This window comes from Toxorhynchites rutilus, chromosome 1 (assembly GCF_029784135.1).
Source record: "Toxorhynchites rutilus septentrionalis strain SRP chromosome 1, ASM2978413v1, whole genome shotgun sequence".
NCBI lineage: Eukaryota > Metazoa > Arthropoda > Insecta > Diptera > Culicidae > Toxorhynchites > Toxorhynchites rutilus.
The window spans coordinates 19,069,670-19,094,739 of NC_073744.1; the positions used below are offsets into that span (position 1 = coordinate 19,069,670).

Genomic DNA, 25,070 nt, shown 5'->3' on the forward strand with positions numbered 1-25,070 from the left:
GAAATCAATAATTCGTTCATTTCTCAGAAAACATCAACACTACGACATTGCGATTCTCTCTAGCTTCGTCATTCGTTGTTCATCATCGTTTAGCGTATCGTATAAGTTGGTACGAAAGGGACGTATATCACTTTTTCACCACCTTCGGTCTGAGACACCGACGCGCGTGCAGGAGTAACTTTTTTGGACAAGTGACTTTTTTTTCCTATTTTAGAATATTGTTCAATGAAATGTATAAATAATGTCAGTGGCGTGGAATATTCATTAAATATAATGCATAATATCATTTTCGAACTATTCTTATTTGATTTTAGTCCTTTTGTCACCGGATTGAACGGATTATTCGTCGATATACTCGTCGTTAGATTCATACGTGCAAAAGTAAAGTACAAATGTTTGACATTCGTATAGTTGTTCACTAAATATAATGGTCACGCATATACACACTTGTGAAATAAATGCACTTGCGGAAGAATTGTAAACTGTAAATTATAAATTAATTGGTGGCTTATGGTTATTTTTACAGTTACAGCTTCGGTTTTTTTTCTATAATATATGAGCTGAACAATATCGACGATAAAACAAGTCGCAGGAAGTTCCTAGAAATCCTTTTATATCATCTTTTTATGCCCCATCAAAAACAGGCATTAAGTTTTTGTTAACAAAGAATATTAAATATAGGAAAACTTGAAATTCCAGAAACCTTACAATCGAATAATTAACCGACGTCTCTAACTGCAAAACGCGGGAAAAATACCTCCATCACCGACCGACACAGAAAGTCGATTTATTCTCTTGAGCTGAAACATATAAGATAGAGTATATTACAAACCTAACTTTAACCGTAAAAAACTTACCTTTCAACTTTACAATGCTCTTATGCCCACCAAAACAATATCACACACAAAGAGCAAAAAAAAAAGATTTTGCAAAATATTGCAGATTGTTTACATACAAAATCCAAGATGGCTGAAAGGCTTTTTTCATAAGTTGCGCTACCGTATTGTATCTATCGTGGGCCGATCCGACCAAACTATCGGCTGAAAAAAGTCTGTAGTGCGCGGGGGCTCTAAGTGAATTCGCTCATGAGCTGTTCATCCGACTCGCTTCATCATAGTGAGCGGATTCGGATCGGCTCGCAATCAAAAACACGCAGCTCTTCAAGTCACATCGGAACTGATGAGCTGCTGAGCTGATGAGCTGATGAGCTGCTTAGCTGCTGAGCTGCGGTGCTGCATAGCTGTGGAGCGCAAAAACTGCAGAGGGTGTTAATTGTGAGACGCGAAAGAATTTTTCGTTTCCCGCGCTTCATGATATGAATTCAGTTCGTTTTCGTGTGTCCCTCTTGATTCTTTAGCTTTAGCAGAGATGACAGATAGGAAATGGTTTTTGTTTTGAAGTTATACAATCGTTCGTTACTTCATTAATTTTTTCTTATATCGTCAAAGAAAATATTAAACATTATTAAATTTTTGTATTAGTTATTTAAACATAACTGTAGGAACACATAAATTTATTTCCGCGTGGTGAATCAAAACAATTCAGAAAACCACCCGGCATAAATGCTGATGATTGGTAATGGTCCTTTCGTTGCCGTTGTCATCGCAAATAATTATTTCTCGTTGCGCCTATTAGTGGATTTATTTTTATATTCTTGGATGCAAAAAAAAAATATATCTCGGCAGTTTTATCAAAAAACGTTGTCTGGGCCAATATTTCTGAACGCATTTTATTTAGCTACTGCTGGTTTTTCTGTTTAAGTTCAGTATGTCCTAAGCATCTAGTAGTTACGTTTCATATGTAATTGTGTGGACAACCGCAAAATTGAACAGAGCTGAAGGACTGTTCCAAATGTGCAGCTCACTTGTATGAGCTGAAGCTCTGAGCCGCTCTCCATCATGAGCTGATTTGCCCATCTCTAGTTTCAACCCCAGTGCCAAACTAACTGCTGTCAAAACGTTTTTTATTCACTCAGTTTCAAGCAAGGCGCTTATATCAATGTATAACAGGTGAAGCAACAACATCACTTCAATAAGAAGAGGATTACGGTTTGTGGAGCGGGGGTTGTTTGTTTTGTTATTACTAGGATACGCCATTTTTTCATTTCCACATGCACACACATGCGAGAGTAGTGGAAATGAGAATGAAATTCTACTAAATCATCCCTTCTTTTTCACATAAATTCGCGAAAGCCGAACATAGTAGGCATCGTTCGAATAAGCGTCGTAGCAGTTTGTAGAGAGCCGCAGGCAGCGTTCTGATGCTGTTTGTAAACAGTACCGACAGCAATTCCAATATGGCTGAAAGTGCAATTCATATGATTGTTTCACCTGGTATATTTAGAGGCGCCTTGGTTTCAAGCTAGTTTCGCACCAGGTTCGCCCCGAAATCTGTTATAGCGAATTCTTTTTTAAAACTGAGTCAGTGCCAAACTGACTCTGTAATAAAAAAACCTTTTCAGTTTCACGAATGCGGTTGTTTTGTTGGTGTGCGTTATATAGTCTGATTTGTTTATATTTGCGACGACAAATGTACAGTGTAGACGTCTGGCGATATTAGTGCTTGGGAGGTTAATTATTCTCCATCAGATCAGAAGGGCCAAGTGCAGTGTAAAAATATAAAAGTTTGAATGAAAATTTTCACTTCATATTGTTTGATTACTGAATATCCATCATTATTTCGGCCTTCCAATGAAAGCACACGCAGTTTAATGCCGTCTACTCGAATATACTCGTCGAAATCAGAATCCGAATTGGATTACGATTCCAATAATACAATACAATCAAAAGCAGCAGGTTTCCCATTTTCATAGTCTTTAGTTTTTTCAAAACAATACTCGGAACATGACAGTTCTGTATAGTTGTATTGGTGAACCCGAGTACCAACCCGTGAAACATCTCAGTGCGAATCTAACAGCTTTCGGGGTTAACTAGTGCGACAATGAGTGCGAAACTGAGTGAATAAAAAAAAGTTTTGACAGCAGTTAGTGCGGCACTGGGGCTGAAACTGAACAAAAACGAATTCGCTATTAGTTTCGCACTGCGATGTTTAATGGGTTGGTACTCGGGTTCACCAATACAACTATACTGAACTGTCAAGTTCCGAGTTTTGTTTTGGAAAATCTAAAAATGAAGACCATGAAAATGAAAAACCTGCTGCTTTTGCTTTTGTATTATTGGAATCGTAATCCAATTCGGGTTCTGATTTTGAAGAGTATATTCGCATAGACGGCATTAAGCTTCGTGTGCTTCCATTGGGAGGTGAAAATAATGATGGATATTCAGGTGGAATAAACATGCTTTCAAAATCAAAATTATGAATGAAAATTTACCTTAACGTATCGAATATTTATTTTATATGATGGAATAAGAGGTTTTTTTTGAAATTGCAAAAACATATTAAACGAAAACTGTGTCTGATGAAAATTAATGGAAATTATTTGTGGAATAAAACGGAAATGCATCGACAAATGGTTAAGTGAGTGTCAGGACTACATGTGTTAGCTAATCAAACAATATGAAGTAAAAATTTTCATTCAAACTTGTATATTTCTATACAGCACTTGGCCCTTCTGATTTGATAGAGAATAATTTACCTCCCAAGCACTAATATCGCCACCAGACGCCGACACTGTACATTTGTCGTCGCAAATATAAACAAATCAGACTATATAACGCACTCCAACAAATCACCGCATTCGTGAAACTGAAAACTTTTTTTTTATGACAGAGTCAGTTTGGCACTAACTCAAATTCGAATTCGCTATTTGAAACATTCTCGGGTTGTTCGACGTTGTGAATTTTTTGACGCAGGATTACGTCTTTCGGGAACATGTTGGGGGTACAAATTGAAAAACGAAAATCGATCGCATCGTAAAAAGTGTCCAGTTTCAAACGCTTATTGCACAGTCATTTGGATTAATGAGTTTTTCACATACTTCCATAAGCATTGCAAGGGAGAATAATTGACGTAACGTAACGTGCCGTGAACGTTACGGGGATGTTGTATGTGAGTCGCACTTTATAGCTCAGTCATTTTGTGATAGATTTAGAAGAGTTTTGCATCATTCATTTGAGCACTCCGAAACAATTCATTACAGTGGAAATTAATAAAATTATATTTTATTAAACTACAGACTTCAAAACCAAGATGCTTGTAGAAATCGGCATTGCACGTAAATGAAAGTAGGGGAGCTTTTGTTCCCACCGAAATGTGTTCCCCAACAGAAATTTCAAAACCAAGGTGCCTGGGGGGAATCGGCATTGCAAATATATGAAAGTAGGATAGCGATGGGCAAATCAGCTCATCATGATGAGTGGCTCAGAGCCGTTTAGGTTTCCTACTTTCCTTTCCTTCTTTTTCTATTGAAGTGGGCCTACGTCTAACCGGAATACATGGGGGGGTAAAATGAAAACCTAAACACAGAACATGCAGGAAAAAATGAAAGATTTCCAATGCTTCTAACTCGAAATTTTCTTACTGGATCGAAAAGCTGTTTGCATCAATTGATAAGGAATATTTCTACGCATCTATCGCAATTAATAAAATGTTATTTTTCTTTCGATAAACAATTGAATAACTGTAAAATGTTAAGTGTTATCTAAACACCCTAACTGCCTCGTTTTGATTGGCCCGATTTACGGTTTCCCCAACACAGCCATCAAAACCAAACAGCCTTGGGGAAATCGGCATTGCAAATACATGAAAGCAGGGGGAGCTTTTGTTCCCATCGAAATGTGTTTCCTAACAGAGATTTTAAAACCAAGGTGCCTAGAGGAAATGGTCATTGCAAATTCATGCAAGTCGGGGGTATTTTTGTTCCTACTCAAAAGTGTTTCCCCAACACAGACCTCAAAACCAAAGTGTCTGGGGAAAACAACATTGCAAAGTCGGGGGCATTTTTGTTCCGACTAAAATGTGTTTGCCTAACACAGACTTCAAAACCAAGGTGTCTGGGGAAATCGGTTTTGCAAATAAATGCAAACTGCGAGTACTTTTGTACTCGCTTGCCTTTGTGCAGACTAGAATATGTTTCCCCAACACGATCTTCTAAACTTAGGAACCTGGTAAAATTGTACAGACACTAGAGCCGAATAAAATATCAAGTTGTTTCAGGTTGTTGATTCATGCGAGCCGAAAATTAATCAATACAAACAAATGATTGCTAAGCTAAGGTAGTATCACGTCAACCTTGCGGTTATATCATAGATATAACCCACCAATTTTTCCTTCCGAAATATAGCCTGAAATGACGGATTTAAATAAAGCTACCGAGAAAAAATTGTTTTGCATCCTCACTCGCAATCTTTGCATCCTTAGTTGACGGGAAGAGTGTTTTTAGCCAAAGCATACTAGAAACACAGGAACACACTAGTTTGCTGGCCGATCTGAGCGCAAAACGAGAAAGAGAAATCCACGAATGCTACCTTCTGCTATATCAATTGGTATGTGCGAAACATGCGCCTCCCGCTTGTTCACTTGGCTTGTCGGTGAACGAAAGACAGAGAGAATGTGCCGCAAATGCTCTCCTCTATTCATCATTCTACAGTCCCGTATTCTAATTTCAACAGAGTGCAAATGCACTGGATATTAGAGCAAAGATTGATTTAGCACATCGACCAATCAGGACGAGTTATTTCCATTGTTTGAAATTTTTATATTGTTTGATAGTTAGTTTCATGCAATAGATAACTTTATACATTGTAATGAATTGAGGGGCTTAGAATGCAAGGGGTGTAAGTGACTTGATCGATTTCTCTTCATCAACTTTTTATTTAGTTAATAACTCGACTGCAAAAACGTTCCAAATTAAGTTTGCTATAGAATCCGATAGATGAGGTTCTGACCTCTCTTCCACATTGTCAAATACTGCTGGGAATGTATTTGCAGCGACGTTATGACCAAAAGAGAGAGTCGATGTAGAGAAATCGATCAAATCACTTACACCCCTCATTCAAATCACTTACACCCTTCATTCTAAGCCCCTCAATTATTATGGAGTGCCTAAATCGATTAATTCGAAAATCTCATAAATCAATCAGGAAATGACTGAGCAATAATTGTAGGCGCAATAGCATTTAAAATTGGACATTTCTCACGATGCGGTCGATTTTTGTTTTTCAATTTGTACCTCCAATATGTTCACGAAAGACAAAATCCTACGTCAAAATTTGAGAACGTATTTTCGTAAACTATGAAAATTATGATTGAACTCCAAATGTTATCATAAAAGCTGAGATAAAACCTTACAAATGCATAACCACTAAACCCACCCACCTCGAATGCAAACAAACGTCATTTCGGCATGCTTTGTTTACAACTCTGCTAAATTCGCGTCGTGTTCACTGAGATACTAACTCAGTGCTACTTCAGTAAATTGATTGAGCAGTCCATTTCGGATACTCCAAAAATATTCAAAAATGTCCTCATATCACTTAAGCACCAAGGAGCGCCTGCTGGCTATAGTGGATGATATCGAAATAATTTCAAAGTAAGAGTGTCTGTCTGAGAATATCCCCTGACCTAGATAATTTTCTACATAATATCATCTGTAGGGAACTGATAGAGAATACAATCGCTCCTAAACATTTGAAGATGTCCAGTGCTGATCATGCTCAGCTGGTCGAGCTACTAGTGTCCAAGGATAAAGAATTAAAATCAACCCTTCAGTTAGCGGCCGAACAAGCCGGTATTGAGAAGAAAATGGATGCATTACGGGAGCAGGTTAAAACGCAGGATGAAGAGATAAATCAGCTGCAGAAGCAGCTGAAGGAAGCCGAGCATATCCTAGCGACGTCGATTTTCCAGGCACGCCAAAAGCTTGGCAGTATTGCGAAAGCTACCAAGAGACCGGTGTCATCGGAAGAGTTGATCAAGTTTGCCCATAGAATTAGTGCTTCGAATGCCATTTGCGCCCCGCTCACGTGGCAGCAGGGAGATCTGCGGCGACCATACCCAACGGATATCGAAATGCGGTTGGGTTTCCTGGGGAAATCCGACTTGAACATCAACGGACACACCCTCCAGCATCAGAACAGTCTAAACGATATGCATCGAAACACGACGGTCGCCGGAGGAAGCGCCGGAGTGGGAACGGCAGGAGAGATTCCCGCTTCGGCACAGAACCAGTTCGCATGGCATCCATCCGGGGAGCTGCATATGACGATGGGGGCTGGCACGGCGTCTGTTTCGCTAGATACCAGGGCTCACAAGGATGCCTCCCAGGACGATGTGGAAGTGATGTCTACCGATAGTTCCAGCTCGAGCTCGAGTGATTCGCAGTGAGGTCTCGACGCTACAGAGTTAAGCTTGTATGCTACAGAGTTAAGCTTGTATTTCTAAGGTGATAAATAAAGTTTCAGTATCGTAAAGGAATTTCTTTTGGTTCTTGAAAATATTCACGCATACACGTAATATCTTTTGAGTAGTATATTTCCTGCTCGTTGACTCTCAAATAGTTGGAAGTAAATCCACTTGAACGAGGGAGCATTGGTTGTGTTCTAATGACACCCAAAACTCCCAAGTATGTTTACTAATTCCACGACTCTTACACTTTGAAAATGCCTAATATCTAGTCAGACAGGTGCGGAAATAATTACTGTTTTGATAATTCCCTTCCTTTTTTGCACTGTCTTGCCCTCTCGATCTTCCTGCTAAATTGAAGTTTCTTTCACAATATTTCGTGTCTTTTCAATACTTAAGTTTCCCAACTGTTTCAGACACTAAATAGTCATGGTTTTCATATTTCCTGTTTTCTATTGAAGATTACCCCAGATGGGTAATAGGCATTGAAAAATCTAATGAAAAAATAGACTCAATGAACACGAATCCACTATCGATTGGAGGAAGCTAATGAAACTAGTGTTTATTAGCTATTCGTTTCCATAATTAATCAATCAGTCAATGGATTGACGCTTATAAACGCTCATGGTTCCATTATTATCATACAATTTAAATTATACACACATACGCTTTCAAAGATTGATAGAGAGAGAATAGGTGGAAACACGAGAATACAAACGCTCTAAACAAGAAATTGTTCAAAATTTTATATCTAGCTAAATCGAATAGGAGTTAAATATCATCCTCATCACTAACCGTATCGGAAGCGGGCGCATCTCCCACCATTGCATTGGCGTCCTCTTCAGCCCCGGAAGATCCCGCCGAGCTGACCGAGTCATCGTCGCTCTCGTCACTATCGCCCGGATCATTCAACTGTTTCCGGTAAAACTCGATCATATGCACCAGATCGACTAGTCGTTGCTTAGTTTTCTCGTTATTCGAGTCCAGTACCCGCAGATGGTTGAGATACTCGTACGTTCGTTCGCTCTCCAGTTCTTCGCTGGCAGCGAACAGCTTGCGGGTGAATTTCCGCAGTTTGCCCAGCAATCGGTTGTAGTTGGTGGCGAGCTTCTTCAGCTCCAGATACGGCCCAGCCGCAAGATTGCCATAATCCAACACGGTCCACTCGCCGGTCGTCATATTCCAGGTAAACAGTGACCGGCACTGGTAAATCTTCCGATGGGTATGACAATCGATTGTGGTGGAACAATTGTGGCACTGCTTGAGCTTGTTGGTGTCGCTAGCGGTGAACTGTAGCACCATCGTGCAGGTGATTGTCTCCGTCAGGGGGCAAACCTGTTTGACACGTTTGGATTGTGATTCAATCGTGAACATTCAACAAGCAATGATAATTTCATACTCACGTGAGTCAATTCGTACGCCGAGTCGAACAAAATGCCATACTTTTTCTCGTTCTTCGAGCAGATATAACTCGCCACGTGGAAAGAGAACATTTCCATATCGAACGAATTCTGCGTCACCACGACGGCTGGACAGTTGAGCTTGTTGAACGACGCCTGCGAGATTATCTGCATGTTGGAATAGCACGACCCATGTACTTCCATCGGCAGTGAGGCGTGATATCCCGGGGAAATACAGTCGTCTGAAAAAGGGGATTTTTTTTCATTTACTTACTAGCTGACCCGGCAAATTTCGTCCCGCCCAAAATTTATTTGTTGTTATCAATACCTTCAAACATCTTACTAAGCGCACGTTTATGGGCCCTTTAAAATTACCTTTTACTATAAAATCCCTAGTACTTCTACCAAAACTCGTCATTATAATATCAGATTATTTTCAGACACAATTCTCGTTCAAGATTTTCCAACCACTTGTAAATAACATGTTTTTTCTTTACATGGAATAAATGTTTGATACAGAAAATATGATAGAATAAAGACAGCCCGAAATCGGACAATTCCTTCGCCGAGTTTTGCTCTAATCCATAATCATTTTCATTTATATAGATAGAAGAAGATATAGGAGTGCGTTTTATCATATTAAAATCCATTTCCACTTTCGAACAAAGATCTACTTCAACGCTTGTCACTATAGGACATGTGGGAATTGATTTTTCCCATTTTCCTTCAGAGTTTTCCGAAAATTTTCAATTTTCGTGTTGGTTCAATTTGGTTGGAATATGTTTTGTTGAAACATGTCTAATATTTCTCTCCATTCCAGAAGCCTTCCTCTCCATACCCTCATAGAAACATTTCTCGTACCCAAAAACCTTCGCATCCCAAATTTGGCTCCATTTACTTGATTAGTTCTCGAGTTATGCACAAATTTGTGTTTCATTTGTATGGCAACCCCGCCTCAAAAACGGGAGAGGAATGTCAAGCCACCATAGCAACGATTATCGATCCCTAAAACCCTCATTAAACTTGGCATTTTGATTACATTTGCTTGATTAGTTCTCGATTTATTCAACCCTCCTCCCCTTTAGAAAGGGGGAAGGATTGTCAAACCATAGGAATAATTATTGCCTCCTAAAACCTCCACATGCCAAATTTGGTTCCGTTTACTTGATTAGTTCTTGAGTTATTTTTTCATTTGTATGGCAGCCTCCCTTAGAGAAGGGGAGGAGAGTCGAACCACAATAGAAACGTTTATCTCCGACTTGGGTACCACATCGATATTCAGCCGCTCCATCTACTCTAACGATCGCTTCGAGTAGTAGGCCGACGCCAGATCCGGCCAGAACACCGCGTTTTCGCCCTTATGGTATTTCTCGATGAACGACGCAATTTCCAGCAGACACTTCGTACTATAAATTTTCCCGTTCAAGGCCAGTCCCGAGCTAAAGAAGAGCGGCTTTGACATCCCCTTCTCCCTGATTGTGAGCCACAGCATCACTTTCTTTGGGAACTTGGAGTGTGAAATAAACGGGGTACCGTTCTTTGAACGCGCACACTTCTGAACGAAATAGCTTCACTGTTTTCGCCATCACGGTTAGAGTTCGACTGATAGCGCTGTTGATTTTTTTTCTGCTGACTAATGAGTTACTATGATTGAAGCTGTATGGGTAGTTTTGTCAGGGCGTGTGTAAGATATCGAAAGAATTTGTTATTTCAATAAGAAGGTAGGAAAACGAAGGCCACGAACAGAATCACGTGTTTTTCCTTATTTTCATTCATAGCTTCTAGAACAGTTGGCGCGTAGATTTTTATCGCTTGAAGTGAGCGTATGTTTTACTCAGCTGGGAATATAGTTTAGAATTTAGTACGGTGCGAGGGTGCACGCTGCGCATAGAACCAAAACAAAACCATAAAATAGGCGAGTGACAAATAGAATTTTTAGCTATATGAAGAAGCATTACTCACTTTTGTTAAATCCTGTTTTTAAGGATCAAAAGAAAAGACAACTGCTTGCTTTGAGCACCAGAATAAGAAGGGCTTATTCTTTATTTTTCGATTCCTTCAAACCTTTGCCTGTTACTCTTCTGACATTTACCAAACATGTGTTGGTGGCCGTTTAACGGAATATACACGTTGACTACAAACTACTCATTATAATAGTAAATATATACACATTAATTACGAACATATCAGCCCTTCCCCTTTTGGAAAATTAATAAAAATATAATAAAATTATTCTTAGAGCATTTCAATTCATTTGTCAGAAAAATCGAATAAGAATTTACAATCAAACTTAACCAATTCAAGAAATCACTACTAAAACTCATAATATAACGACTCGATGTCACTAACAGTGAACTATTTCGTATGAACATATTCTTCGTCAGTGTTAGACTTTCCAAACGCCTTAGAAACAATCGATTCGGCAATTTATCGATATCATGAATTGATTTTCCTCTTCCATTCACGCTTACGAAATTCTTCCTGGTGGGCATCGCTGGCGTCGTTCCCAGACCAAGCGAATATTTGGCTTTTTGTAGGTACTATACCCTTTACATAAGCGAATCACACCGCGATGCGCCATACTTGGTACGTTTCCAATTTGAACCATCCTCATCCTTCTCACTATTCGAATCTGCTTACATTCGGTTGACCATATCACTCAAGAGCTCGTCCGGGTTGGATCTAGAATTATTGACTTATAATGTGAACATCGCCTCCTATGCATGTTTTTCATTATTAATCATTCCTAGAGGCGAATGAACTGCAAAGTTTAAAGCCTCTTAAAAACAAAGAAGAAGAAGAATCATTTCTTTTAATGTATCACTTGACACCACAAAAATCGCACACAATTGCGAGTAATCTCAGCTGCCAGATATTTACGATCCCTTTCGTTGTCTTGTTCTCGTTTCTGCCACTGCCTTTCCGGGAGGTTACGTGAAATATGGCTAAAACGGCTTTCGGCTTTTGCCGTGCTGGATAAGAAATACGAGTTGCTGTCCGCCGAAAATTAACGCAGGAAAATTCACCGGAATCGCTGATGGTTCAGCGTAATGCGAAGACAAAAAATTTGTCTGTTGGCGTCTATGGCACCGACTATGTTGGCTGAGACTGAGAAAAGAAAAAAGTGACGAACCAGCCAAATGAGTTGAAAGTCTCTATAATACAGATAAAAAAAAATGAGAAAAGAAAAATTCGCCGCACAATAAAATATCGGGTCAATAATTTTCTTTTTTCACCTTATCTCTGCGTTTCACTTTTCAATAATTTGCACTAATTGTTTTTACTTTTTTGTTTACTTTTTCCTCGTCGCCACTTGTGAAATTCTGTTTTCGGGGTTGCAATAGAAACTCGACTGTTTGATCTGAGCACTCGAGTATCAAGGGCTTATTCTTTATTTTTCGATTCGTTCAGACCTTTGTCTGTTACTCTTCTGACATTTACCAAACATGTGTTGGTGGCCGTTTAATGAAATATACACGTTGACTACAAACTACTCATTATAATAGTAAATATATACATATTAATTACGAACACTTCAACTTTCTCCTTCGCTCCCAGTGTTTGACCTAGGATTAGGATATATCATGTAAGCAAAATTCTGTATAAAAACCAGACTGAAATTCAAAAAGTAAGTAGCGTCACGCGTTCTGTGGGGAATTAGTGCGAAGGCGGTCTATCCAGTTTATTTTTGGTAAAGTTCATACAACACTCTGCTTCCAGATCTGTAACGAGCAAGCCAAACTCATTGCGGTTGATTCCTTCGCGCAACCGAGTTTGCTGCTTCGTTCGCACGCTTACAGCGTCTAAACTTATGAAAAATCGTCAATTTTTGTCCAAACGTTTAATGCAATTTTTTTTCAGTTAATTAGCTAAACTAAACACTCTGAATGGTCATTTGGAAAGCATCGCTGCTGCTGTCATTTGGTCGCTAGCTGAATGACTGATAAATATTGATGATTTTTATCGGAATTATCATAAAATTTTCGTGAATTCGAATATTGTTTCCGGGTTGAAAGTGGCTTCAAAGAACATTTCAAGCCAGATATGAAAAAAAATGTATTTTTCAGCAATGAGAGATGCTTTCTTCGGTGCAAAACTGAAGCTAAAAATATGTTTTGCAGCGAATGCTGTTGTCGCCGCCATCCCACCACAAAACCGATTCGGTTCGGAGTTTCTATTGCCGTTCTGAGGGTTGTTCAGGGCATTGATTTTGGGAGCGTTGGAAATGTAATTTCCCTGTACTATATTTGTAATTTTGAAATACTGAAAAACTATTCTATTAATTGAGTGTTTCAGTATCGATCTAGACAGCGGTCAATAGTAAAAGTTAATGCTCAGAGTTGATTTGAAAATCTGCCCAAATTAGCGTTTTATTCCTTCGTGAAACATTCGCGCCCCTCATACAGTGAAATCATTCATTCATCGGCCCTTATCAGAGCTAACAAATATTTTCACTAAAGAGGAGGTACAAGGTTTTGAGCTTCAATACTTCTTTGTCGACTGAGCGAAGTGACATGATTATCACTTCTTTCGAAAGATAAAATGTCTACGAGTTATATGCCTTAAAAGCCAACTATTGGTAGAGTCGAATGAACTTAAAAAGTTTGAAGTCTCTATATTTCATGACAATCACAAAAATCTATAAACATGGGTACCTGCTTGAAATTGTAGAACATATGGAACATATCAGTATTGATTACGGGTGATGCAAGACACGGCTGGCAAAACAAGATTGTCGTTCCCATTTGCATAACGTCTACGATCAACTTGTATGTAGCGAAAGCAAAATATTCAGCAGAAGAAGCAATCACGCAAACCGCTTTAAAATTTATTCTCCACTTTCTCATGTTTGCCCTCATACATGATACATTACTTGTCACTAACTCTTTCCCCTCTTTGTGTGTTTTGAAGAAATTACAAAAAGTATGTAGTTGATCACAGTATTTGATAAACTCTTTCGCTTTAAAGAAATTCCTTGCTGGTTGCCCTCTTCACCAGCTTTAAGGCGGCTCGCACACCGGAACAATAAGCAACTAGCAAGCAGCAATACGCAATATGCAACAGGCAACATATTTTGTGATACTTCGCATACCAAAGAAATAAAAACGCCTGATATTATGCAAACAATCTGCTTAATGAACGAAACTTGCCAAATTATGGGCGATAAGTTGCATTTCAACCAACACGTCGTGTTGCTAGCGATATATGTTGCTCTACAAAGGCGACAGCGATATCGTATTGCGTCGATGTGCGAGATCAACAAAAATGTAATGGAAAAACCCATCGGCGATAATATTGCTCATTGCATGTTACCAACTGTTAGTTGCTTATTGCTCTGGTGTGCGAACCGCCTAAGGAACACGACAAAGCAGAGCCCTTCGTTTGCACAAACCGACATGCTGAACGAAGTTAGCTTCGCCACATAGACCTTGTAGGTGCCAAGTAATGCCTTAATGACCTGCAGTGATGAACCATTGTGCTCATTCAGCGTTTTACTTGCGGTCACTATCAGCTCATTCACCGGTGGATGGTTGGAATGGCTTTTTACAGTAGCAGCAGTTTTATTTTTCTGGTCGTCTTTTTCACAGCAGCAAGTTTGAGTTTAATTTTTTGGGGTAGTTGTTTTCTTCTCCCCGGTAGCAGCGTGGAGGTAGCGGTAGACGCTCGAACCAACACGACGCATCAGTGCCCTTCGTTTGCACAAACATGTTCTTGATGGTGACACCGTTCATTAGCGCTTTCTTGATGAACGAAGATAGCTTCGCCACACCAATCTTGTAGCAGCGATAACACGCTCCAACTGAGTGGATAGCCGAGCGGGTGCCAGCTTATATACAGATTCGTGTGATTTCAACAGCCTGTTTTGAAAGCATTTTTTAATCTATTGAAACTAGTTTCTGGATCAATAATTAACAAGCATATAACGCATAGACATTTTATCTTTCGAATGAAGTGGTTATCATACCCTTTCGTTCAGTTGGTTGGGAGGTATTAACGCTCAAAATCTTGTTGGTCCGGCGTGACGCTCCCGTTTCGAAACTTTAAACATACACCCCAATATAGTAATGAAACACGTAATCCTACGTCAAAAAATTTTACTATAGTGGTCTGAGAAATCACTTAATCCTGGAAAAGGGATCTGTTGCCCAAAATAGTTTTAGAGTCCCTGGTTTAAACGAAACGAATCACTTACCTTCCTCCGTGGTGACAACCGAATTGGCATCATCCTCTTCGACAAAAATTTTAACAATCTTCTTCGAGCAAACCGGCAGCTCCAGTTTCATCGGTTGGCTTCCGCCATTTGCGGTGTCCGCCGCTTTCGGAGGAGGCAAATTATCCGAGTTGATGTTCTCGTTGTTACCTCCACCAGCGGCCTCCACCTGAAGCTTCTTCTCGTTGAACTTCTGGATTGCATCGATGAAAAACCTCGGAATCTCATCGTTTGCCCCACCATAACCACTTGCATAAATGTAATCCTTCGGATCGAAGTTGGACATCTTGATGAGCTGTGCGGCAGATTGTGGCTGGATTGGCTGTGAGGGCCGCGCTGCTCCCATTGATGGGTTACCGGCGACTGGCGAATTATGCCGATAGTAGTTAGGAGATCGAATGCCAGGCGGCGATCGGAGATAGCGGTTGCCAACTGGCGAACCACAAGGGGACCGAAATCCATGGCTGGGTGAGGCGCGGTGCAAATGGGTCGTCATTTCGTAGCCCGGATGGGACGGACTGCAGATCAAATTCTGACTAGCCGATCTGGTGCGGATTTGAGAACGCAGTCGATTGAAGGGCACGATTACGCTGCTGTCACCGTGGCTGCTATCCTCGGAGAATTCGTATTTTTTGTCCGCCAGGCGGCGTTTTCGGAAGGTGCTAATTTTCTCACAGCGTTCGTTGTCTTCGGAAAATTCATACGCTTTGGCAGCAACGTCACTGGCGGCATTGCCACTGCTGCCCGGTTGGTTAGGAACATTAGATTCAGTCGCTCTGGTAGAGAGATACGAACGTCTTCGTAGTGGTGTCCTGCCGTAGCTTGGCGGCGAGGATGATGAGGAACTTGACGGTAGCCCACCCGATTCTGGTTTCACGGAACTGGGCGGAAATTGAGCAATGCTGTTGGCAACTTTGGAACGTAAGGAAGCACCGGACGCGGGTGGTTCTTCGGAAGGGCCGGACTGAAAGTCCACCCGTGTTACATAGGCTCTGTAGCCACGGCTGGGACCGGCATCTCCTTCCGATGACTGGATTCTTAGCTCGATGTTGGTATTGTTTCGATGGTTCAAAAGCCGAACATTCGATGTGGAGGAGGGTGACAGTGATTCCAGCCGAAGTGTGGCTCCTCGTGTCATTATCGGAGTTCGCGAGGAGAAAGCTTCACCGCCACGATCGCAGGTAATGACCAGTTCGTCGAAATTTTTCGAATACTGTGCTGTCGTCGATTGAAACGAGTTCGATGACAGCCTACTGGCGGTGGTGCGTAACAGCGAGGGAAATGGTTGGGAACACTTGGATTCGATGGCTTCAGTCTCATATTCAGCAAAGTCGGCAATTATTTGATCCGCTATGCTCAGGGAAGTTTCAGGGGTTGATACGGGAGGTTCGCTGCTGGCGGATGGTTTCGACAGATCCGGCTCAACTGGTGTAACTTGAGATTTCGGTGGAGCAGTACTGGTCTCGACAGGATCCTCTTCATGATGCCGCGGGTGCTTGGATATATATTTGCTACTAATCACGCCGGAAGATCGTTTCTTTGGACATCTACTCATGTCCAGCTGGATGTTGATAGTATGAATGAAGCTATTTTCGCTCATAACGATGTAACCGGGACAGTTCAGGTTGTAGCGAGGGTTGAATTTGGGACCCGAATCCGAATTGCGATACTTGGTATGGATCGTCATGTTGCATTTGATGCACAGTATATCCTGCCGGTTACCGTCTTCCTCATCAGCATCTCTCAACTGCTTGCAATCCAAACAACCGAGTCTCGGCACACGAACCACTGTAATGTACGAATCGAAGTCATCTTTCTCACTCGCCCCGTGGACAATCAACAACTGCTGATCGGTATTCCACTGGGTAATCGATACCGTCTTTATATCGTCCACACCATGATCATCGAAAAGACACACGTGGAAATACTTGCTCAGTAAGAAGTGAGGCCGATAAATCCAAAAGTACAATCTGTTGAGACAGTAAAAGCAATTAATACCCACTAATGAACTGGAAGCTCACACGTGTTGGTTACTCACTCATATTTGTAGTTAGAAGAGAAATTGTACTCATTCGCCACGACCTCGTCATAGTCGTACGAGACTTTGTAACTAATCAGGAACTGGCCACACGCAGACAGACCCATGAACACGTGCCTACAACGAAAGTAATCTTAAGAAAAAGCATTCCAAATAATCGACCAGCTCAGCTAACCCTTGCAAATAGCAATAGGGAACAATTTCCTTCAGACAAAAGCTCAAATGTTCCGGCACCTCCCGGAAGGCGGCCTGATGAGAGCGTTTGTTCAGCCCGCTGCTGAAAAATCCCGAATGCTGCCGGTTGAGAACCTTCAGCAGAACATTGTCACAGCGGATCGCATCGTTCGAGCGACCAAAAAAGTTAAATTTCTTCCCTGTGCGGCTTCTCCCGAATCTCTCCCGACTGCAGTTACCTGCGTTTGCAGAAACCAGCGAGTCCCAATCCGCAGACGACCTCCTGCTCATGTCGCTGGATTCTATACAGCTCTGGAAAACGATCGACGCGGTGGAGAAAATGTAGCATAAATTACCGATAGTTCTATATCATTGATCACAAAAATATGCAAACGAAAACCGGTTTCGGATTCTTGGTTGGGGTAGAAAAGGAAGTGTTTCATGGGAAAGAAACTGTTTCAAAAAGCAGTCTATGAAACAATTAGGGGGTGAAGTGCAAGAAATTTAGGAGCAAATTCCGGCTGCATTAGGACTCGTTCGGTATTGATCAAGTTTTTTACCGGAATAAATATGCACATTACGATTCAGAATTTTAGGAATTTCCTTGTCTGTCGGAAGATGCAATGGCACATCATGAAATATTGTTTACCTACACAATATTCGCACAGCGAACTAAACACTCAATACTTCCATTATCACTAGCCGACTTCTGCTGTTACCAATAACGACCACAATTTACACCACTTTGATTGAGAAAAAAGATACGTTTTCACTGGTCACAAGAAACGAGTTGAAAATTCGTCTTCCTCGCGACAACAGACAGGGAGCGATGCGCATCCAGAATTAGTGGTGTACAAATGCAATCAGCTACGGTCTGTGGATTTACGAGTGTCAATTCGGGGGGCGTCCAAATAAAATGCACTTGTTTACTGCAGCGATAGCGATGGTTACCGCTTGATGTGTCACAGCTTAACCTCTAAACCATTCAGAACAACAACAAAAGCATTGTTTCAGGCCAAACATCTCAACGCTACGAGTATTTTGGAATAAAAGTTTTGCTTTGGAAATGTGCAGGTGTTACGGCGTATACTGACGACCAGGTATTAGCAATGGAAGTATCAGAAGGAAGAAGCAGCTGCGATGTCAACAAACTGATAGTCGCCCAAATGTGTGTGGGTGAGAGGATGAGAAGGTTAAGCCCAGTAGGCATTAGTGTCCGCATAATGTTGTGTCGTTTCGTAAGGGGCCAAGCATTTTTGTGAATTGTGTGTGATCTGTGAATTGTATAGAATTAATTTCATCCTAAATTCGATGCTAAGATCTTGCGACTTTTCTTGCGAAAATGAATTTTCATTTCTCTCTTAATTTTGATGATTAAATTAAATTGAAAATAGCTTCACAAAAACGGATGAATTATTTTGGCGTTTGTTTGGGTCAACTCACGCAAAAACACGTTTTTCTGTTGCATATATATATATATATATATATATATATATATATATATATATATATATATATATATATATATATATATATATATATATATATATATATATATATATATATATATATATATATATATATAAGTTAACTACGAGACCAACCTTAACCCCCGAAGTGTCAACCCTGGGATGAACACGACTCCAAATTTACCTGAAGATAAGCAGTGCCCGCTCGAACAACTCAGAGCCCTACAACAGATACAACAACAACAAGCAGTTGCTCTCGAACTTTTAGAAAATAAGGAAACGATCCTAAATAAACAATGACAATGTTTGCCACACCGTAGTTAGACAGTAAAGATAAGCAACGAACAATAAGGACCGAAATAGCAATAAACGATTTAGATCATTAGCAGTATCTCACATCAAATCGAAGTGTGTGGTTCGCGACTCAGTGCAAATCGGAAGAATTTCGCCGCGAGTGAGTGAAGTGAAGGACATTTTAACAAGTAGCCATGTCCTCCAATACCCTGGCTTTTCCAAACGCTTTATACTTACCACTGATGCATCGAATTATGCATTAGGTGCAGTTTTATCCCAAGGCCCTATCGGTAAAGACAAACCCATTGCCTTCGCATCACGCACCCTAAGCAAAACCGAAGAAAAATATTCAGCCATTGAAAAAGAACTCCTCGCCATTGATTGGGCATGTAAATATTTCAGGCCATACTTATACGGTCGGAAGTTCACGTTATATACCGACCACAAACCATTGACATACGCACTCAATTTAAAAACTCCAAACGACAGACTCATACGCATGAAACTGCGTCTGGAAGAATTCGACTACGAGATTCAATACCGTTCCGGCAAACAAAATGTAGTAGCCGACGGGTTATCGCGAGTCACTCAAGAGTTAAATTCAAATGAAACAGAATCGTTACCGGATGCATCAACCGCACGTTCCACAGATTCTGACAATGACATCCCTATAAGAATGACCGAATCTCCACTTAACTTTTTCAAACATCAAATTCTTATCAAGAAGGGAGATAGAAATACTGAAACATTAGAACAAATTTTCCCAGGAGTCCAAAGACGCACTTTGATGAGAGCAACATTTGGTGTCTCTATAGCTATAAAGATATTTCGGGACTATATGCATTCTTCAAGAGTTAACTGCATTCTTTGCCCGGAAGAATGGGTAAATACCCTACAAGCAACATATAGGAACCACTTCTCTCGTGCAAAATCATTTAAAATTGTATTAACACAATCCATATTGCAGGACCTTACCACTATAGAAGAACAAGATAGAGTTATAGAAGCCACACACGGCAGAGCCCACCGAGGAATAGAAGAAAACCAATCAGCAATTGCGAGAAATTTCTACTTCCCTCGAATGAGAGACAGGATACAGAAATTTATCAACTTTTGTGTCACCTGTCTTGAATGTAAGTACGAAAGAAATCCCTACAAAATAACCTTTTCAGATACCCCAATTCCACAAAAACCTTTAGACATCCTTCATGTTGATATCTACATTTCCTCTCCGAATCTTTTTATAACAGCCATTGACAAATTGTCAAGATACGCTATCCTTATACCTCTAAAATCCCGCTCTATACCCGATGTTAAAAAAGGCATTACCAAACTTCTCACTACTTACGGAACCCCTAAAATGATAGTCTATGATAATGAGGTTGCTTTCAAATCCCCAGAAATTCAAGGACTTCTCCAAAGACTGAATGTTGAATCATATTTTACACCTTCTGGACATAGTGAGGTGAATGGTATCGTAGAACGATTTCATTCAACTCTTACCGAAATCTTTTTATGCATGAAACAAAAATATACCGATATGTCAGCAAAAGATTTGTACAAAATAGCAACTGCATTATACAATAGCACGATTCATTCAGCAACAAAGTTGAAACCAATCGAGATCTTTTTTGGTATCAAAGATGGCGATGAACGCCCATTGAACATAGATAGAATCTTAGAAAACAGAAATCAAATTTTCGACGAAGTCATAAATAAAATTCAACAATATCAAGAAAAAAACAAGAGAAAGACACAATTGAAAAAGAGAGGAAGAACCTGTCCTAAACGAAAATGAAATAGTTTACCAAAAAGCACAAGGCATAAAATCTAAACGAAAACCAAAATATAGAAAACAAAAGGTCAAGCGAAATTATAGGAAAACATTCACAGACTATAGAAACATTAAAATTCATAAAAGTAAAATTAAAAGAAGAAGAAAACCCTTTCCAGAAAAGGTGGTACTACATTTTGATGTTTCTTGTAACAGTCAACGCACATCATCTGGCGATCGAAAACTTGCGAGACAACCCCCTGTTATTAATAAAAGAGAGAGAATGTAAGGTCCAAGTAGGAATAATCAAGATCATCCATCCAATTAATTTAACTACAATCGAAAATACGATTGATACATTAAGTAGTACTTCATATCAAAGATTAACCAATACAAATCCACTTGCAAACATCATCAAGTACAAAGTTCAGCAACTGTATACAACGTTCTACGGATTGAAATCCAGAAAACCTCGAAACAGACGTTGGGACATCATTGGCACAGTATTCAAATTCATCGCAGGAACACCTGATGCAGAGGATCTGAGAATAATTAATTGTACAATGAACGAACTGATCAACCAAAACAATGAACAGCTCAAGATTAATTTTCAAATAAGCGAAAGAGTTTCACAAATTACCAACACTATCAATAAAATCGTGGAGAATTCTTTCACAAACAAACTTATATTGGACGAAATTGAAACGATAACAACAATATTAAACATCGATAACATCAACCATCTTCTTGACAGTATCCAGGATGCAGTAACTTTATCAAAAAGCTCGCTTGTTAGCAACAAAATACTATCTTTGAGAGAAATAAACGCTATAAGGACATTGTTGCAAGATCAAGGCGTCGCAGTAAATTTTCCGGATGAGGCTCTACAATTTGTAATCCCGAAATTGGCGCTGAGAGACGATATACTTTTATATATACTTAATGTTCCCCAGCTGGAAAATACAACATCAGACATCATTAGAATTTACCCATTGGTAAACAACAACCGTATCTTACACCAGAATCCAACCTACATAATTAAAAGGAACAACAATCTTTACACAACAACAAAACCCGAAGATTTTGTCCAGAAATCATCATTCCTGAACGAGTTACGCGATGAATGCGTAGCTTCGTTGATTCACGGAAGACAGGCTACATGTAGCTATGTAATGCAAAACAAGACGACCCAGAAACTTATCACGGAAAATTCGATCCTGATTTCTAACGCAAAAAACCAAATCCTACAAACGACATGTGGACCAGATAATAGAACCCTGAATGGAAACTTCCTCATTTCATTTGGAAACTGCACGATATTGTTTAACAATCAACGTTTCAAGAATGCCGAGATAATAAGCGAAGCAAACGTCATCCAAAGAGCGTTTCACAATCTCAAAATCAACTGGAAACACCATAAAAACTACGAATTAGAAAAAATCAACAATGAAACTATCAGCAACAGAAATAAACTGGAGCATGTTTACCTCAAGCAAGTTCACATTAATTTTAAACTCTGGAGTCTTTTCGGCGGATTTTCTCTCATGCAAATTACATGCCTCATTGTAATCAGTTTCATTCTTTACAACAAGTTGTCGCCCACAAGAACTTATTCAAAAGCATCAGATATCGAAACGGGACGTTCCTCACTCGAAGGGGGAGTAGTTAACTACGAGACCAACCTTAACCCCCGAAGTGTCAACCCTGGGATGAACACGACTCCAAATTTACCTGAAGATAAGCAGTGCCCGCTCGAACAACTCAGAGCCCTACAACAGATACAACAACAACAAGCAGTTGCTCTCGAACTTTTAGAAAATAAGGAAACGATCCTAAATAAACAATGACAATGTTTGCCACACCGTAGTTAGACAGTAAAGATAAGCAACGAACAATAAGGACCGAAATAGCAATAAACGATTTAGATCATTAGCAGTATCTCACATTCAGGGAAAACACAACACAATGCCGATAATAGCAGCAATAAAAAGGATCGAAGGATCGATAGGGAAATATAGAACAAACAGGTAGAAATAGGAAGTTAGGAGTAAAATGTAATGATGAATAAAAATCAGTTGGTATTTTAGCTTCAAGAGAACAACATCTCTTTTATTTCAAATATATCACCTCCCGAACGTAAGTTATGAATATATATATATATATATATATATATCAAAGTTTGAGTTTTTTGAAAACCGAAAAATGACCCAAGGGGGGGGGATACAGGGAAGCGTGGCTTTCGAAAAAAAAATTCAAATTGCATGAAACGTCGAGATATAGTGTCATCTCTAAAAAAAAATTGTCAAAAACCGACACTCTGGGATTTTTTTTCGGAATACGAGAGCAAACGTATGATTTTAAGTGCCAATAAAAATAATTATCTCGATTTTTCATTCGGAAATTGCTGCGAAATGTTGATTTGCACGATAAAATACCCTCTGCGAAATATTGGTGCATACGAACTTCATTTACTATTATCGCAGATCTCAAAATTTTAGTTCTCTGAAAATCGAAAAATCATCCAAGAGGAGAGTAAAGGAAATCGGGGTTTTCAAAAAACAGTTTTTTGATGCCGTAGACAATATATATATATATATATATATATACATATACATATATATATATATATATATATATATATATATATATATATATATATATATATATATATATATATATATATATATATATATATATATATATATATATATATATATATATATATATATATATATATATATATATATATATATATATATATATATATATATATATATATATATATATATATATATATATATATATATATATATATATATATATATATATATATATATATGTCCTTGCAGAACAGAGCAGTTGTATATATATATATATATATATATATATATATATATATATATATATATATATATATATAGAAAATATAGTTGAAAGCGGAAAGATTTAAACAGTGAAATTCGCGTCGCTAATATAAAATAGGTTTTATATTATATCGTTTTGTGCTCGATAATTTTGAGATGGACGTTCGCGGTTTGGGTACAGTTTTGCTACAGCATTTATTGCAATACATCGTAAGCAAAGCAGCACAATGCTAGTTCATACTGAAAATAATGATTAACGACTCAAACAAAATCAAAATTTCAAAATCAAAGTTTGATTTTCTATTGTGGCAAGTTATTTCTAACAAATATCAGACGAATAATGATTAAAACGGCATTTTATGAATGAACAGTCCTATATAACATCCCATACTTTTTATACTTGCTTTGACATATCCCCCCACTGTACAAAACAGTGAGTGAACTGCTCAAAAGAACTAGTTCACTTAAGTAAACGGTTGGTCACTGTTGGTTGTTTATCTGTGTAACTTTTCTTATAATAGTTCACTACATAGGAAAAGTATTGTTATTAAAAGTAAAAATAATCAGATGAAATGAACAAACTAGTTTTTTTTAATAAACAATACTAGCATTCAAAATCATAAGAGCCCATCTGACATTTTAGCAGAAACTGAAATTTTGAAGTGTTCTAAACTTAATTTAAATTCAATTTAACTTCTCGATGCGTGGACCAAAAACGTAAAAGAACAAAGTCAAAGTTACAGAATCGTTTGTTCCTTTGACGAAAAATGTTTGACAGTGCATGGGAAAAAGATTGAAAGTATTTTTTTTTTCGTGTAAAATGCACTTGAGAAATAAAAAAAAGAAGTTTTTTGCTTGTGTCCTATTTTTAGACGAAGTGTTCAGTACCCTAATTTTGAAAACAGTAATTAAAATGACAAGGGATAAACTTCCATGCAGTTGTTCAAAAATCCAAACAAAGTAGACATTAGAATACTAATTTTAAAATAAATGTTTTTTTATCCCATTTATTTATTTATTAGGCTCATTAGCATTTTAGCTGTAAAGGCCCATTTATACGTTGCTAGTAGCTGACTTGACAATGAGCAGCTACTGACCCGGTGGACTCGCTTGACAATTGGTTGACTCGCCTTGTCCGTTCACATAGTGTGAGCTGCTGGCGAGAAACTAGATACTACGGCACGGGTTTACCTGGGATGCCAGGCGATTTTTCAAATGTCCATCAAATAGTCAGAAACAGCAATCAGGTCCGAATTTGTCAAATGATTGGTCCGAAATCGACTTCTTTATTGGTAGTTTTCATCTTAGGTTTTCAGTTGAATGTATCATTACACAATTTTATAGAGATTACAGAGCAGTGTTGAGAATAACACCTGAACAAGTGGAAAAACTGTTGAATTTAATTGCTCCACAAATACAACGCCAAGATACACTCATGAAGGATGCTGTACCTGCAAGAGTGATAATATAAATGACATTGATATGCCTTTCTTCTGGAATATTGTTCAGATTGTTGTCGATATTTTTTAGAATCTCGAAAGCAT

The 25,070-nt window shown here is 39.0% G+C and overlaps 2 protein-coding genes across 3 annotated transcripts; one reads left to right on the plus strand and one right to left on the minus strand.

Annotated features, from left to right (window-relative positions):
- The first annotated feature begins 6,311 nt into the window (after window positions 1-6,311).
- Window positions 6,312-7,374, plus strand: LOC129762721 (mediator of RNA polymerase II transcription subunit 4). The gene is made up of 2 exons (XM_055761238.1): window positions 6,312-6,490; window positions 6,555-7,374. Exons 1-2 carry the CDS (start codon window positions 6,420-6,422, stop codon window positions 7,282-7,284), a joined length of 801 nt encoding a protein of 266 aa, XP_055617213.1. The 5' UTR covers window positions 6,312-6,419; the 3' UTR covers window positions 7,285-7,374.
- A 36-nt stretch (window positions 7,375-7,410) lies between these two features.
- On the minus strand, window positions 7,411-18,030 carry LOC129762672 (uncharacterized). Of its 2 annotated transcripts, none has more exons than XM_055761166.1 (6): window positions 17,779-18,030; window positions 17,127-17,437; window positions 16,952-17,068; window positions 14,896-16,883; window positions 8,706-8,944; window positions 7,411-8,637 (listed from the first exon to the last, which is right to left on the minus strand). In XM_055761166.1, exons 2-6 carry the CDS (start codon window positions 17,414-17,416, stop codon window positions 8,074-8,076), a joined length of 3,198 nt encoding a protein of 1,065 aa, XP_055617141.1. In that variant the 5' UTR covers window positions 17,417-17,437; window positions 17,779-18,030; the 3' UTR covers window positions 7,411-8,073. The 2 variants fall into 2 exon arrangements, with proteins under 2 accessions (XP_055617141.1, XP_055617132.1); XM_055761157.1 differs by having other exon boundaries at window positions 17,775-18,030.
- Between the last annotated feature and the right edge of the window lie 7,040 nt (window positions 18,031-25,070).